Source organism: Engystomops pustulosus, chromosome 11 (assembly GCF_040894005.1).
Source record: "Engystomops pustulosus chromosome 11, aEngPut4.maternal, whole genome shotgun sequence".
Lineage (NCBI taxonomy): Eukaryota > Metazoa > Chordata > Amphibia > Anura > Leptodactylidae > Engystomops > Engystomops pustulosus.
Window position 1 is genome coordinate 6597217 of NC_092421.1, and position 16692 is coordinate 6613908.

General features: G+C 50.5%; 2 protein-coding genes across 5 annotated transcripts in view; one reads left to right on the top strand and one right to left on the bottom strand.

Moving 5' to 3' along the window:
* ADK (adenosine kinase) overlaps positions 1-6284 on the bottom strand; it is a 134116-nt gene extending 127832 nt beyond the window's left edge. The window contains exon 1 of the mRNA XM_072131237.1: positions 6077-6284. Coding sequence (XP_071987338.1) covers positions 6077-6138 — 62 coding nt within the window. The 5' untranslated portion in view covers positions 6139-6284. The remainder of the gene's footprint in view (positions 1-6076) is intronic.
* A 394-nt stretch (positions 6285-6678) lies between these two features.
* The window catches only part of AP3M1 (adaptor related protein complex 3 subunit mu 1), a 36779-nt gene continuing 26765 nt past the window's right edge, over positions 6679-16692 (top strand). For 3 of the 4 annotated variants that reach the window (XM_072129621.1, XM_072129623.1, XM_072129624.1), the window contains exons 1-2: positions 6679-6803; positions 14236-14511. In XM_072129621.1, coding sequence (XP_071985722.1) covers positions 14239-14511 — 273 coding nt within the window. In that variant the 5' untranslated portion in view covers positions 6679-6803; positions 14236-14238. Of the gene's footprint in view, positions 6804-6831; positions 6935-14235; positions 14512-16692 lie in introns of those variants that run through there. The other variant, XM_072129622.1, reaches the window with a different exon arrangement.

Genomic DNA, 16692 nt, shown 5'->3' on the forward strand with positions numbered 1-16692 from the left:
TTACGCCCCGGTAGCCTCTTTTCCTCTCCTAGTCACCCATCTTCGGCGCGTAGCTCCGCGCCCTCGTCCGCGTAGCTGCATGCGCAGAAGAGCAGGCCCGCGCCTGCGCGGTCACTGCTCCAAAACAGGCGTGGGCCTGCTCTTCTGCGCATGTGCAGACGGCAGGATCGCCGGACGAGGGCGCGCAGCGACGCGTAGCTGCGCGCCGAAGATGGGTGAGTAGGAGGGAAAAAGAGGCTACCGGGGCGTGGAGTAGCCGCCTCGTGTAACCTCAGATGCGGCTACTCCACTCCCCAGTAGCCGCATAAGTAAATTTGAATATATGTCTAATAAAAGTTAACAAAAAAGTGTGGGGACGTGAGGATTAGCCCTTAAAAGGGCTATCCTCACGTCCCATTGATTCACCTACCACCCGATCTACCTTTATAGGTAGATCCGTGGTGGAAGGTTCCCTTTAAATTTCAGGGGCAGCGATTGTTGTGGCAAAATTAGACGCAACCTCTGTAAATATTTACACAAAACCTCCACTTTTTCTTCCTATGTTACTGCTCATACCTACCAGATTTATAGACATCTCAATTGTGAATCAACACATAGGGTCTATATGGTTTCATGCACACAATGCAAAATGCAGTACATAGGTTGCATTACTAGAAAGCTCAAAACTCGGATTGCGGAACATGTGACCGGATCTAACCCACAAAACACATCCAGCACTCGAAATATATCCGGAGTCTCCAAGCACTTCCGAGATTTCCGCAATGACTCTATGACATCCATGTCAGTAATTGCCATTGAACAAACAATAGCTTCTAAGCGGGGAGGCGACCGCATAAAAAAAACTTCATATGCGAGAATCCTTCTGGATCATGATGCTGGACGACCGCTTTCCTAAAGGGTCGAATTATAGAAACGATCTAATGTTCGTTTATTAAAATTTTGTTCACTTTTATATTTCTCTTACTTCGGTCTTTTCATGTTCCCTCCTCTCTAATGTCATGTGACTCAAGTCCGGATCCATCCCCCTTGTCACGCCTTTCAACGCCCACTACACTGTTTCCGGTGGCGCTCTCCTCCATTATAAACATCTAACTTTCCTTATTTTTTCCACGCATGTCTCCCCTGTTGCTCAGGTTATAAATGCCGCTAGTCAGGAAGCTACATGTAAAATAAAACAAGCGCAAAATGAAATAAATCAATATACAAATAAAAAGATTATAATAAAACAAGAGCTCATCACCACTTCACCTCATTGATTTTGTTCCAAATGCACCCTAGCCTCCTGCACGTAGAAGAGATTGATCTACTATTCCCTCTCCAGGTGAGTAGCAAGGCCCCAACTACTATAGGTGGGTCGCCCATAAAAAAAAGACATTTCAGATAGTAGGAGGGTGAAAGTAACTCTCACATACTACAGCAATAAGGAACTACAACTCCACCGTAATGGAAAGAATCCCCAAACCTTAGTCTCCTGATGCTGTGCCACCTTCCCCCAATCCATTCTTATATACATTATAGGGTAGTATATTCAGAAAAATACAATTTGCTTGACTCCAAAACTGTGGGATAACTTTCCTGCTGCTGCCACGTGGAGAATTTGTGTGGCTGCCCAGTTATTCCAATGGGAATTTCGGGATGGTCAGTGTGTAAGTGGACATTTCCACTGACAGCAATAAAAATTCAACTTCTGGTTCTCCACGCATGAAAACAGTCATAGGTCCCATATAGGGTCATTCTACGACCCCTGAAGGGCATGTCCCATGGGAGGGTAGTCTAGTGAGCATATATATATATATATATATATATATATATATATATATATATATATATATATAATATCACCACGTCCATGATGACTAAATACAAGTGTGTTACAGGAGCACAAAGGTGGGGGCTGAGAGCTGAGGAGTGAGCAGCACAGACACGTCACATGTTTTTTTTTTGCAATGCATCCAAACCAAAGCCCAACCCTAAGGGCAGTGGCACACGTGGCGTTTTGCAACCCGTTTTTAAGCAGTCCGTTAAAAAACGCACACGTTTTGACCATTTTTGTCCGTTTTCTGCCACAATTTGCCAAATCTCAAAAAGCGCAGGGGTTTAATGCACTGCTTGAAAACGGCCTAAAAACGGATTCAAAGCACCACACGTGGCGTTTTTGGTCCGTTTTAGAGCATGTGTTTTCAGTTTGTTTTTAAAACGCATCCGTTTTTGACCGTTTACCATCCGTTCGGCTGCTTAGAACCTGTTTATCTATTAAGATCATTGGGAAAAATGGTCAAAAACGCACACTTTTTAAACGTACTGAAGCCACATGCTTAAAAAAAACACCAATTTTGGATTCTACACAGAGGATTCTGTCAGGGGGCAAGGCAAGTTATCACTCACAATTATACTGTAATGCAAATGCTTAGAAAAGGAAGAGGCGCAGATGTGCTCTGCAGGTGTCAGGGGCTTCTGCAACCCTGTCTTTAGTGAAAATGAGGTCCCTGCTGACAGGTTCCCTTTAATGTGTTTTCAACAATATGACATATCAACCCCAAAATGGTATCAGTGGAAAATGCATCTCATGCCCACACATTACCCCACTAAATTTTATAGCCTACAAAGGGGCCAATGGGGAAACTAAAATCTAGTTCTATCAGATAAAATTGGCAGCTGCCGGGTGCTCTTTCCCTTCTGCGGCTCACTGCGGTCCCATACAACAAGTAACGTCCACATGTGCACCGCCTCCGTACGGAGGAGAAATTGTCTTTTAAGGGGCTGCTGCACAATCTATAGTCATACTCCACAGAGTAGGGCAGACGCACCAGATCACGGAGGGTCTCACCTCTGGGACACAGTGATCATAAGAACCGGGGTCCCTGAGCACCCCATGTGTGTAGAGTACAGGTAACCAGATTTCCATGCATCAGAACTACCCCCCCCCCAAAAAGGCCATAGAAGTGATGAAAGCACTTGGGACCCTAGTCCCAGCGATTGCTTACAGTCCCAGCGATTGCTTACAACCCTTCCGAATGGAATAGTTAATGCACATGATAAAATAATGACATGATCAGATGTTCCGGTCACTTTTTGGAATATTTCGTTAAAGTGACTAGCTACGCCCATACCCGGTTACATTACCAGAGGGCCCCCCTGCAACCAGAAACGTATCAGGGGTATAGCGGGACAACCCCTTTAAAGGGAACCTACCACTGGATCCCGGCCGAAATGTCCTCCTCACACCACCAGAGGGGGCTCTGTACCACCGATCCCAGGACATATTTAGTTTAAGGACAAAAAAAAAAAAAACGATAGTTTAGGCAAAAAAAGCATTTTATAATCTATAGAAATGTGGCCTCGGCGCTTCACTTAGGTCACCGTGGTGATTCCGTGCACCTCCGACACTTAATTATGCACGCCCCATCTTGCGCATGTGCAGGCAGTGAATCTTGCGCAGCCAGTTGTGACACATTGTCACAGGCTCTCGGTCCAAGGAGGAGGAACACAACAAGGATGGGGCGTGCAGCACGGAATCACCACGGTGACGTAAGTGAAGCGCTGAAGCCACGTTTCTATAGATTATAAAATACTTTTTTTGCCTAAACGATCAGTTTTTGTCCCTAAACAAAATATGTCCTGGCGATCAGTGGTACAGAGCGCAGAGGGGGGTGTGAGGAGGTTATTTCGGCCCGGATCAAGTGGTAGGTTTCCTTTACAGAGAACCTCATTTTCACTAAAGACAGGTTGCAGAAGCCCATGACACCTGCAAATCTGCCTTTTCTAAGCATTTGTATAACAATATAATTGTGTGTTATAACTTACTCTTGCATCCTGATAGAATCCTGGGGTAGTCACAGGGGTTGGGCTTTGGTTTGGATGCATTCAAAAAACAACATGGGACTTGTCTGTTACTCACTCCTCAGAGCTTAGCCCCCACCTTTGTGCTCCTGTACAGCTCCTCCCTCTTGCTCCTTCTCAGAGGTCACAGCCTGGTCAGCCTGACATCAGTGGGGGAGGGACAAGCTGTACAGGAGCACAAAGATGGAGGCAGCCTGCAGCTCAGACACCTCACATGTTGTTTTTTGAAATCCCTGCAAACCAAAGCCCAACCCCTGGGACTACCCCAGGATTTTGTCAGGATGCAAGAGTAAGTTATAACACACAATTATTTTGTTATACAAATGCTTAGAAAAGGCAGAGAGGCAGATTTACAGGTGTAATGGGCTTCTGCAACCTGTCTTTAGTGAAAATGAGTTCCCTGCTGACAGGTTCCCTTTAAGTCTTGGGAATACAGGAGGCTACGATACAGGCTGATGTGCCCACAGCAGGACCCATGTGCCGCCTGGCCAGCATGCCCACAGCAGGACCCATGTGCCCACAGCAGGACCCATGTGCCCACAGCAGGACCCATGTGCCCACAGCAGGACCCATGTGCCCACAGCAGGACCCATGTGCCCACAGCAGGACCCATGTGCCCACAGCAGGACCCATGTGCCCACAGCAGGACCCATGTGCCCACAGCAGGACCCATGTGCCGCCTGGCCAGCATGCACACAGCAGGACCCATGTGCCCACAGCAGGACCCATGTGCCCACAGCAGGACCCATGTGCCCACAGCAGGACCCATGTGCCCACAGCAGGACCCATGTGCACACAGCAGGACCCATGTGCCCACAGCAGGACCCATGTGCACACAGCAGGACCCATGTGCACACAGCAGGACCCATGTGCACACAGCAGGACCCATGTGCACACAGCAGGACCCATGTGCACACAGCAGGACCCATGTGCACACAGCAGGACCCATGTGCACACAGCAGGACCCATGTGCACACAGCAGGACCCATGTGCACACAGCAGGACCCATGTGCACACAGCAGGACCCATGTGCACACAGCAGGACCCATGTGCACACAGCAGGACCCATGTGCACACAGCAGGACCCATGTGCACACAGCAGGACCCATGTGCACACAGCAGGACCCATGTGCACACAGCAGGACCCATGTGCACACAGCAGGACCCATGTGCACACAGCAGGACCCATGTGCACACAGCAGGACCCATGTGCACACAGCAGGACCCATGTGCACACAGCAGGACCCATGTGCACACAGCAGGACCCATGTGCACACAGCAGGACCCATGTGCACACAGCAGGACCCATGTGCACACAGCAGGACCCATGTGCACACAGCAGGACCCATGTGCACACAGCAGGACCCATGTGCACACAGCAGGACCCATGTGCACACAGCAGGACCCATGTGCACACAGCAGGACCCATGTGCACACAGCAGGACCCATGTGCACACAGCAGGACCCATGTGCACACAGCAGGACCCATGTGCACACAGCAGGACCCATGTGCACACAGCAGGACCCATGTGCACACAGCAGGACCCATGTGCACACAGCAGGACCCATGTGCACACAGCAGGACCCATGTGCACACAGCAGGACCCATGTGCACACAGCAGGACCCATGTGCACACAGCAGGACCCATGTGCACACAGCAGGACCCATGTGCACACAGCAGGACCCATGTGCACACAGCAGGACCCATGTGCACACAGCAGGACCCATGTGCACACAGCAGGACCCATGTGCACACAGCAGGACCCATGTGCACACAGCAGGACCCATGTGCACACAGCAGGACCCATGTGCACACAGCAGGACCCATGTGCACACAGCAGGACCCATGTGCACACAGCAGGACCCATGTGCACACAGCAGGACCCATGTGCACACAGCAGGACCCATGTGCACACAGCAGGACCCATGTGCACACAGCAGGACCCATGTGCACACAGCAGGACCCATGTGCACACAGCAGGACCCATGTGCACACAGCAGGACCCATGTGCACACAGCAGGACCCATGTGCACACAGCAGGACCCATGTGCACACAGCAGGACCCATGTGCACACAGCAGGACCCATGTGCACACAGCAGGACCCATGTGCACACAGCAGGACACATGTGCCGCCTGGCCAGCATGCACACAGCAGGACACATGTGCCGCCTGGCCAGCATGCACACAGCAGGACACATGTGCCGCCTGGCCAGCATGCACACAGCAGGATTACCTCAGAGGCTGCTCCTCCAGCTTCTGCTTCTTGGGCTGAGGCTCGTCTGCCGCCACCTTCATGTTGTCTGCTGCGTGTAAATAGATAGTAAGATCCAGCTGAGCGCGGTAACAGTGCGGCTGCCGGCAGTACCGTCCCTGCACACTTCCTCCTGTGCCTCCGGGGCTTCTCTCCGTCCTTGCCGCGCTCGCCCCTCCCCCGGCCTGGCGCTCGCCCCTCCCCCGGCCTGGCGCTCGCCCCTCCCCCGGCCTGGCGCTCGCCCCTCCCCCGGCCTGGCGCTCGCCCCTCCCCCGGCCTGGCGCTCGCCCCTCCCCCGGCCTGGCACTCACCTTAGGTCACTTCTCAGTTCCAGTATAAGACCACGCCCACTACTCCACGCCGCTCCCGGCCACTGTCACCAAGCAACCTGTTCTAGGGCTCCGCTGGCTGCCCTCATCACTGCCTGCTCCGGCTGCTGAAGTGACTTGGTTACCCTCACGAGCAGGTCGCTAAATATCATGGTGAAAATAATACTCCATTCAACTCTTTATCTTTATGGTGGCTCCTGATGCAACACTTCTGTCATAATCTAATGCATTGTCTTCTTTATAAACAGGCACTGACAGGGACAGCCCTGTCGCTTTGGGGGTCTTGTCCGCCATCTTGGTTGAGGCACGCGATCCTAGATGATGTGTCAAGCGGCTTAGAAGGATCTTCACTTCCGGCTGCCGTGAATTGATTTATCTCGGTAATTTATCGCTCAGTGCTGGATAATCTGTTGTGCGACTTTCTCTGTGCGCGGGCTTTGGGGTGTATTGGGACTGTTGTGTCGGTGGATATTAGCAAAATAACTTTTTGGTGAAGCCTCCTACATGACAGGTGTGACTCAGAGCAGCAGCAGGGCTGTTACTAGTATGTCATGGGGATAGACTTATTAAGAATTTGATCCAAAGTTTTCTCTTGTTTTATATCCATGTTATTTACAGAAGCGCACATTGTAGATGTTCTATATCAGCGATGGGGAACCTTTTAGAGACAGAGTTGCCCAAACTACAACCCATCCCACTTTTTAAAATGCAAAGCAGTAACATGTTGTTGCTACCTGTTGTGTCACAGCTTTTAATTGTATCAGCATCCTGAGGACACCAATACAGTTTAAAGAGGAGAAATTCAGATTTATCATTGTAGCTTCGTTCCAGGGGCCCCTGAACAGGAAGAATTGCAGGGCCCAGAGCAGGAGCCCCAATAATAACGCAGCCTTGTCTGCACCTCCCGGCTCCTCCTGTAGTCCCAGGCAGCTAAGGGTGATGTCAGACGTGGCGCTTTGTCTGCGCTTACAAAGCCGCGCCCACCGGGGTGGGCCGCGGCCCGATCGCATCGGCGTTTCTATGGAAACGCCTGCGATCGGGAATGAGCGGCCGGTGTTTTGCGTTAATTTAATGCAAAACACCGGCGGCTTGTTCCCGATCGCAGGCTTTTGCAAACGCCGATGCGATCGGGCTGCGGCCCGCCCCGGTGGGCGCGGCCTTGTTTGCGTTTGCAAGCGCAAACAAAGCTCCACGTCTGACATCAACCAAAGGGTGATGCCACACATGGCGTTTTGAACCTGTTTTGGGTCCGTTTTTAAGCAGTCCGTTAAAAAACGGATACGTTTTCCAAAAACGCATGTGTTTTCTTAAAAGAGTGCATAAATATGGGTTCAAAACGCCATGTGTGGCATCACCCTAAGGATGTATAGCGTTAAAATAACCCTGATCACAGCACATCCTGGGTGGCCAGGCATGGCAGGAGGAGGTTTTGAGTCCTGTCTGGTGTGCTGGGGCGATGGCCCGGATGCCATAGGTCCGCCACCCCTGCTCTATATGGTGATAGAGTAATGTATGGCTGAGCAGTCATAAGCCATTGCCTTATAGAGTGAATTCACACGCTGCAGCTTTTGTAGCAGAAATGTTCCTGACTTTCCCATTCATCTGAACGGAACTTTGCATCAATCAATGTAATTTAATAGAGCAGCGGAAATCCCGGCAGCCCTCATTATCTATAACTTTTTAGCTGATAGTAATAAAATATTAAAGGAGCTTTGCCAGTTTTAAAGAATGAATCACCGATTCTTGACATGTGCTTAAAGGGAACCTGTCACCAGGGACATAATTTTCACTAAAGACTGTAAAAGCCCCTGACACCTGCAGTGCACATCTGCCTCTCTGCCTTTTCTAAGCATTTGCATTACAATATAATTGTGTGTTATAACTTACTCTTGCATCCTGACAAAATCCTGGGGTAGTCACAGGGGTTGGGCTTTGGTTTAGATGCATTTAAAAAAACAACATGTGAGGTGTCTGAGCTGCAGGCTGCCTCCATCTTTGTGCTCCTGTACAGCTTGTCCCTCCCTCACTGATGTCAGGCTGACCAGCTGCCCCTCTTCTCTATATACAGCCAGAGCTGCAGACAGGCCACAGGTGCACTGATGCCCTCCTCATGTGCCAGGCTCTACCTGCCCTTGTTGTGGCTGATGTAATCCTGGCAGAGCTTCTTCCTCTGTGGGTGACCCTCCTCACATGTGCCCAACCTGGAGGTGGAGGAGCCCCTGCAGCTGTGCCCTCTGCCAGGGATGACCTACAGGGTCACTTATGATGTAGACTTGATGTTATCCTATGCACATTCGGGAGTGTCCCTGGAATATATAATGAGTGGGGCTCTATATGCTTATATACAATGCAGCAGAGATCGCTTTGACGCTTGTACAGGCAGTTTTACTCTTTAAAAAACCTCTCTGGCGGAGTTTCTGCTCTCTCCCGTGAACCTGGCCACGGAGCTGCAGTGGCTTGCTACAGCCCTGGACCCAGGCTTGAAGGTCACGTGACTGTACAGACACATTCACCATTGGCTGTTGATGCTCTGGTCACATGACCTTGCAGAGCTTCGTTCTGGTGGAGCACTCCTGATGGCAATGTGCACACGTCCACACAGAGCCATCATATACGGTGATGAGTCTGATATCATTAGTCCCCTGTTACAGCAGCCGAGGAACACAGCACTCATACTGAGCACTGCCCCTGCAGGGGGATCCCGCGTTGTGCGCCCATTGGTCTTGCGGCTTGGCAGCATCAGCCATAGTCTGGTCTAGGGAAGGGGGGGGGTTGGTGGCATCAGCCACAGTCTGGTCTGGGGAAGGGGGTGTTTGGTGGCATCAGCCAAAGTCTGGTCTGGGGAGGGGGGTTTGGTGGCATCAGCCATAGTCTGGTCTGGGGAAGGAGGGGGTTTGGTGGCATCAGCCATAGTCTGGTCTGGGGAAGGGGGGGTTTGGCGGCATCAGCCATAGTCTGGTCTGGGGAGGGGGGGTTTGGTGGCATCAGCCACAGTCTGGTCTAGGGAAGGGGGGGTTTGGTGGCATCAGCCATTGTCTGGTCTGGGGAAGGGGGGTTTGGTGGCATCAGCCATTGTCTGGTCTGGGGAAGGGGGGGTTTGGTGGCATCAGCCATAGTCTGGTCTGGGGAAGGGGGGGTTTGGTGGCATCAGCCATAGTCTGGTCTGGGGAGGGGGGTTTGGTGGCATCAGCCACAGTCTGGTCTGGGGAAGGGGGTGTTTGGTGGCATCAGCCAAAGTCTGGTCTGGGGAGGGGGGTTTGGTGGCATCAGCCATAGTCTGGTCTGGGGAAGGAGGGGGTTTGGTGGCATCAGCCATAGTCTGGTCTGGGGAAGGGGGGGTTTGGCGGCATCAGCCATAGTCTGGTCTGGGGAGGGGGGGGGTTTGGTGGCATCAGCCACAGTCTGGTCTAGGGAAGGGGGGGTTTGGTGGCATCAGCCATTGTCTGGTCTGGGGAAGGGGGGTTTGGTGGCATCAGCCATTGTCTGGTCTGGGGAAGGGGGTTTGGTGGCATTAGCCATAGTCTGGTCTGGGGAAGGGGGGGTTTGGTGGCATCAGCCATAGTCTGGTCTGGGGAGGGGGGTTTGGTGGCATCAGCCATAGTCTGGTCTGGGGAAGGGGGGTTTGGTGGCATCAGCCACAGTCTGGTCTGGGGAGGGGGGGTTTGGTGGCATCAGCCACAGTCTGGTCTAGGGAAGGGGGGGTTTGGTGGCATCAGCCATTGTCTGGTCTGGGGAAGGGGGGTTTGGTGGCATCAGCCATTGTCTGGTCTGGGGAAGGGGGTGTTTGGTGGCATCAGCCACAGTCTGGTCTGGGGAAGGGGGTTTGGTGGCATTAGCCATAGTCTGGTCTGGGGTGGGGGGTTTGGTGGCATCAGCCATAGTCTGGTCTGGGGGAGGGGGGTTTGGTGGCATCAGCCACAGTCTGGTCTGGGGAAGGGGGGGGGGGGGGTTGGTGGCATCAGCCACAGTCTGGTCTGGGGAAGGGGGGGGGTTTGGTGGCATCAGCCACAGTCTGGTCTGGGGAAGGGGGGGGGGGTTTGGTGGCATCAGCCATTGTCTGGTCTGGGGAAGGAGGGGGTTTGGTGGCATCAGCCATAGTCTGGTCTGGGGGAGGGGGGTTTGGTGGCATCAGCCACAGTCTGGTCTGGGGAAGGGGGGGGGGGGTTTGGTGGCATCAGCCACAGTCTGGTCTGGGGAAGGGGGGGGGGGGGTTGGTGGCATCAGCCACAGTCTGGTCTGGGGAAGGGGGGGGGGGTTTGGTGGCATCAGCCACAGTCTGGTCTGGGGAAGGAGGGGGTTTGGTGGCATCGGCCATAGTCTGGTCTGGGCAGGGGGGGTTTGGTGGCATCAGCCACAGTCTGGTCTGGGGAAGGAGGGGGTTTGGTGGCATCGGCCATAGTCTGGTCTGGGGAAGGGGCGTTTAGTGGCATCAGCCACAGTCTGGTCTAGGTTGTTGGCTGTGTCAGCCATTGTCCGAGCTTGTGTGCCCCTTGCTTAATGCCTGATGTATTATTACTATTCCTGCATCAATTTGCTATTTTAGCACAGAAGATACTGAGATGGTTTCCTTCTATAAGTATCTGTATATAATGTCAGACGCTGTGACTTATATATTCGGTGGAGTCTTATTACCCTCTCTGATCTCTGCATACACGTGAGCCATGATGCCACCACCTGTAAGCCCACTGCGTTCCCAACACGTTGGATTTTGCAGTCTCCTTGTCCGTTTCTTGTGGGTAATGACTTTTCCAGGCGGTATGAAGTCTTCGTGGCGCAGATGTCCCTCTTCATTATGAGAAGAGTAAATGCAACAGAATATGATGCTACGGACATTACTCTCCCTAGAAGCAATACCTGGCTAAATATAAACTATATGTTCCTAAAATAAAGCCACACCAGATTCTCCTTGCGCTGATCGTCTTTCCTTACGAGCTTTATAAAAATAGACACAAATTCAGCTGCTATTGGTGGATAACACAACAATTACACATTCACCATTCTATATTTTCTTCCCGTATAGGATTGACCTGCGTTTGTCTCGTTATATTGTTGTACCATTACAGGCAGTCCCCGGGTTACATACAAGATCGGTTCTGTAGGTTTGTTCTTAAGTTGAATTTGTATGTAAGTCGGAACTGTATACTTTATCATTGTTGCAATTGGATTTTAAAAATGTTGGATTGTCATAAGAACCAGGAGTAACAATAAATCTTCATTACAGACGCCTTTGATGACCGTTATAACCCTTTATAGTAGCCTAATGCTAAAGTACAGTAAATTACCAACATCCAGAGGTCCGTATGTAACTAGGGGTCGTCTGTAAGTCGGGTCAGATTTTCGTTCAAGTATAATAATGTAGCCGTATAATGGACCCTCCTTCATCCTCCCTGTGACTTGTGTTACCTTACAGATAAGTAGCGATGCTGCGGCCCTCTTGTTGTGTGACACTTGTTACTCTCACGGACATAGACGGAGTCTCAAAGGTTCACATGGGGCAAACTGATAAGATAGGGTTTAATGATCCTCATATATCAGGTCACGTAGGCTCTAAGGGAGCCCTCTAATAGGGTCACCTGATGCCTGTACTGGTGATGATGTAACACTCGCACTGCAAATCTATAACACTATAATGTATCTTTATATTTAAAAAGTTGAACCAAAGTGGTGACCAGCTTTCTAACAGACTGGGGGACATTTACTATGGCGTTTCCGTTTTGTGGCGCTCTCACCGCATGTTCTGCTTCTCTCAGACCTATTTATTAGCTGGCGGCGCCAGAAAAAAATGACTTTTTCCGCCTACTCTGACGCTTCTCTCGAAAAGGGGCGAGGCTTTGGCGGAGTGGAAACTCAGACACAATGGGGGTCATTTACTAAAGGTCCTATTCGCGCATTTTCGGCGGGTTTCCCGTATTTTTACAATTTGCGCCGTTTTTCCCTGAATTGCTCCAGGTTTTTGGCGCACGCGATCGGTTTGTGGCGCATCGGTGCCGGCATGCACGTGAGAGAAATCGGGGCTGGCCTGGCCTGGCCGTCAAAAAACCCGACCGATTCAGCAAAACCGCGGAATTTCAAAAAAAAAAAAGTGTCGCTTGACACGCGCTTACCTGCACCAGGAATAGGATCGTGAACTCCAGCGGACTTCAGCGCAGCAGCGACTCCTGGTGGACATCGGGTGCACTACCTTAGGGAATCGCCGAAAGACCCGAATTCTCCACTGAGAACGCGCCGCTGGATCACGACAGGACCGGGTAAGTAAATCTGCCCCAATGAATATGTGTCGCAGTCATTTTTGGGCGCTGTGAACTGGCGGAAAGTAGACCAAAAGAAATTTGTTCTAGCAGGGACACAAAACCGTGCTATTGCACTGCTGCCTGTTCTCCGACTGTTGGACACATTTCTGGGGCTCGGGACAAATTTTGGTCCCAGAGACAGAAAATGGTCTCGGTGCCAGAAATGTATCTGCACAGCTCCACAATATTACATGTGTATCTTCTTTCCAAGAGCCAATGCAGACACCGACACTTTATGGAAATGTCCCCCACAGAAGTCGCATTAACGCCTCACCACGCGTCATTACCCCCCAAAATAATTGCCATGCGTAAAGTTACGCTTGGCAATTATTCCCTGTAGCGCGCGCTGCAAATGAGGGAAATGCGGGATCACATGCGCTGTGATCCCTCATTTGCAGCGCGCGCTGAACCGCTCAGCCTGCGCGCTACAGAGAGACCTGGAGTGAGAGCACCAGCCCCGGGGGAGACACGTGGGCCGCGAAGTTGCTGCTCCCCGTCCTGCTCCAACTCTCCCTGCCCACAGCTGCCTACGTTTGTGATCGACGCAGTGCCGGGTGAGTGTGTTCAGTGTAGTGTGTGCAGTGTGAGTGTGTGCAGTGTGAGTGTAGTGTGTGCAGTGTGAGTGTAGTGTGTGCAGTGTGAGTGTAGTGTGTGCAGTGTGAGTGTAGTGTGTGCAGTGTTCTGTGAGTGGTGAGTGTGCTGTGCGGCGAGCGTGTGCTGTGCTGTGTGTGCAGTGTATAACCAAAATTTTCATACTCCTCCTCGGGTAAAAAATACTCCTCAAAAATGGTGAGAGGAGTATTTTTACCCTTCTGGAAAAATGTTAGTGCGACCTCTGGTCCCCATTGTGCATAAATCTATAGTACAGGTGAATATAAGAAAAGTTTTGATATACTGTGGGGAATATGTTAGGACCGCTCGTCATCCCAGATCCCAGACCAAGAGACGCCGACCTCTCCGTAGATCCGGGCGCAATCCCTGCTATAGTCTCCGCAGGGGTGGAAAATCCTTTGAGCTGCCGGGGATGGGGAGATCTTTGAGCCTTCTCTACCAGAAAATTGTATGAGTAGGAATAAGATACAATGGGGGGAGAATTATCATCAGGGAAACAAATGCTTCTTACTCCACAAATCAGGCGGTCCCCTACTTAAGAACACTTGACTTGCATACGACCCCTAGTTACAGACGGACCTCTGGATGTTGGTAATTTTCTGTACTTTAGTCCTAGGCTACAATAATCAGCTGTAACAGTTATCACAGGCGTCTGTAATGAAGCTTCAGTGTTACTCCTGGTTCTTATGATAACCCAACATTTTTAAAATCCAATTGTCACAGAGACCAAAAAAGTTCTGTCTGGGATTACAATGATAAAATATACAGTTCCGACTTACATACAAATTCAACTTAAGAACAAACTTACAGACCCTATCTTGTATGTAACCCGGGGACTGCCTGTACTGATTTGCAATGTATACAATCCCAAAAAAAACAATCATTAAACAGTATTTTATTTTTCCTGCAGAAAATGATCCACAGCCTCTTTCTGATCAACGGATCTGGTGACATCTTCTTAGAGAAGCATTGGAAGAGTGTTGTGAGCCGCTCCGTCTGTGACTATTTCTTTGAAGCACAAGAGAAAGCAGCGGATATTGAGAATGTGCCCCCGGTCATCCCCACCCCACATCACTACCTTATCAGCATTTACCGAGAGAAATTGTTCTTTGTGGCGGTCGTTCAGAGTGAAGTGACGCCGCTTTTTGTCATTGAATTTCTGCACCGCGTCGCTGACATGTTTCAGGTAATTGTTTGCTGTTAAATGCTTTTCAATATAAATTCTGTCAAATTAATTACTGCAAAGGGTATGAAGGCTTATAGGGCGGCAGAGGGGCTCAGTGGTTAGCACTACAGCCTTGCAGCACAGTGGCTCAGTGGTTAGCACTACAGCCTTGCAGCACAGTGGCTCAGTGGTTAGCCCTACAGCCTTGCAGCGCTGGAGTCCTGGGTTCAACTCCCATCCAGATCAACACCTGCAAAGAGTTTGTATGTTCTCTCCGTGTTTGTGTGAGTTTCCTCCCAGTCCTCCGGTTTCCTCCCACACTCCAAAACATACTGGTAAGTCGATTAGATTGTGAGCCCCATTGGGGACAGGGACTGATTTGGCAAGTTCTGTGCAGCTCTGCATAAACTGTGAATTATTAATAGGCTGAAGGCTGTCTAGTGAAGAAGCAGGAACTCCTTACAGGATAAATCGCTATGATGTAGAGGGAAACTGCAGTTTTCGGTCAAGGAAACAGAAGTCTTCACGGACCGACAGCAGCCGTGTGTAACTACAGAAATGGATCCATTTCACGACTGTGATGGAGATGTAGAAGAAGTGTCTGTGAATAGACCAGACTCCACATCTGTATTCTGTACCAGACTCCATCATGCTGGATGAGTGATATGGAGTAGTTTATAGATGTGGAGTTGTACTTTCCACCACTTATTAGTTGGTTTGGTTCACAACTGAGTTTTCTGGGGCACTGGTTGGGCCGTGTTTCTGTACATGTTGGCAAAACTAACAGAAAATGGTCCAAACCCTCGTGTGGTGCATGACGTTACACCAGAATTTTAGGTACTACAGAGGTCAAGATGTGGATGCCTGAATTTCTGCTCAGTCAGCAGCTTCATAGCGTGACTCAACTCGGGCATTAAGTGACTCTTTTCAGCAAATGACATATTTTAACAGAAAAGAGGGAATTCCAGAAAGTCTCTTTGTAGGATCCCTGTGGTATAATAGCTGGTGACAGGTTTAAAGAGGACCTGTCACCCATAATTTCGGCACTAGGAGATGTTCCTAAAGTAAGCAGCTCCTAGTGCTTGAACAAACGCTGCAATGTTAGAAGGATAGTGTTACCAGAAACCTCCGATAACGCGATCGAACACTGCGACGTGGTACAATGTAATCGTCGGACCGCTCACAAAGTGCTCCGATGTATTCATGAGGGGGCGGGGTCTAGGCGTGGTTAGGGGGCGGTGACTGCCACATGATGTGCGGCAATCACCGCCAGCCTATGGAGCGAGCGGGGCAGTCCGGGGAAGAGGCAGGGAGAGCGGTCCGCCAATTACATTGTACCCCGCCAGGGTATTAGATAGCATTACCGGAGGTTTCCGATAACGCTCTAACACTACAGCGTTTGTTGAAGCACTAGGAGCTGCTTACTGTAGTAAGCAGCTTCTAGTGCCGAAATTTTGGGTGACAGGTCCTCTTTAAGTGCAGAAAAGTTGCTCACTAGTAACCACTATGGCCATATCAGTGTGCAGGGTGCGCCATTTTCATGAAGCTGGTTCCCTCTGCACTGCTCCGGCAGAGTGCACCAACTTTCTTTTGGTGCGCCTTTTCACATGATAAATGTGGCGCATGATCTGACAGTGCACAGGAACATCCCCTTTCTGTTCCGAATAGTTCAGCTGTGACACATATATATCCAAGTGACACAAGTGTCTCCAACTTTTCACATGTGCGAGCAGTTTGCACTGAAAAGAATGTGCAAAGTCGGACAGAAAACTGGGCCGGGGGCTTTAATAATTCCGGGCCTGTGGGTTCTGCTACGTCTTCGTTCAGCACAGGCTGAAGAGATGACACAGAAGAGAATAAAGATTAGGCCAAGTATCCAGCAATGAGGCTCCTGCTCTGTACTTTGTGTTCTCTATCAGCGTGCACCTGTCCCAGCTCCCTCCTCCAGAGTCCTAGACTCTTCTCCAACAGCATTGGGCTTGGATGGAATCGAAATCGTTCCTATAATAAAAGTTACTTTTGAAGAAGAAACTAGTCGCGTGCATGAAACGTGCAATGTGTGTAGTGACCGTCCAAGTGTGTTCAGCAGGGGCGTAACTTGAGGGGGTGCAGATGTTGCGGTTGCACCTGGGCCCAAGAGGTTTAGGGGGCCCATAAGGTGTCACTTTCCCATATGAGAAGACTATTACTATAAACCATACA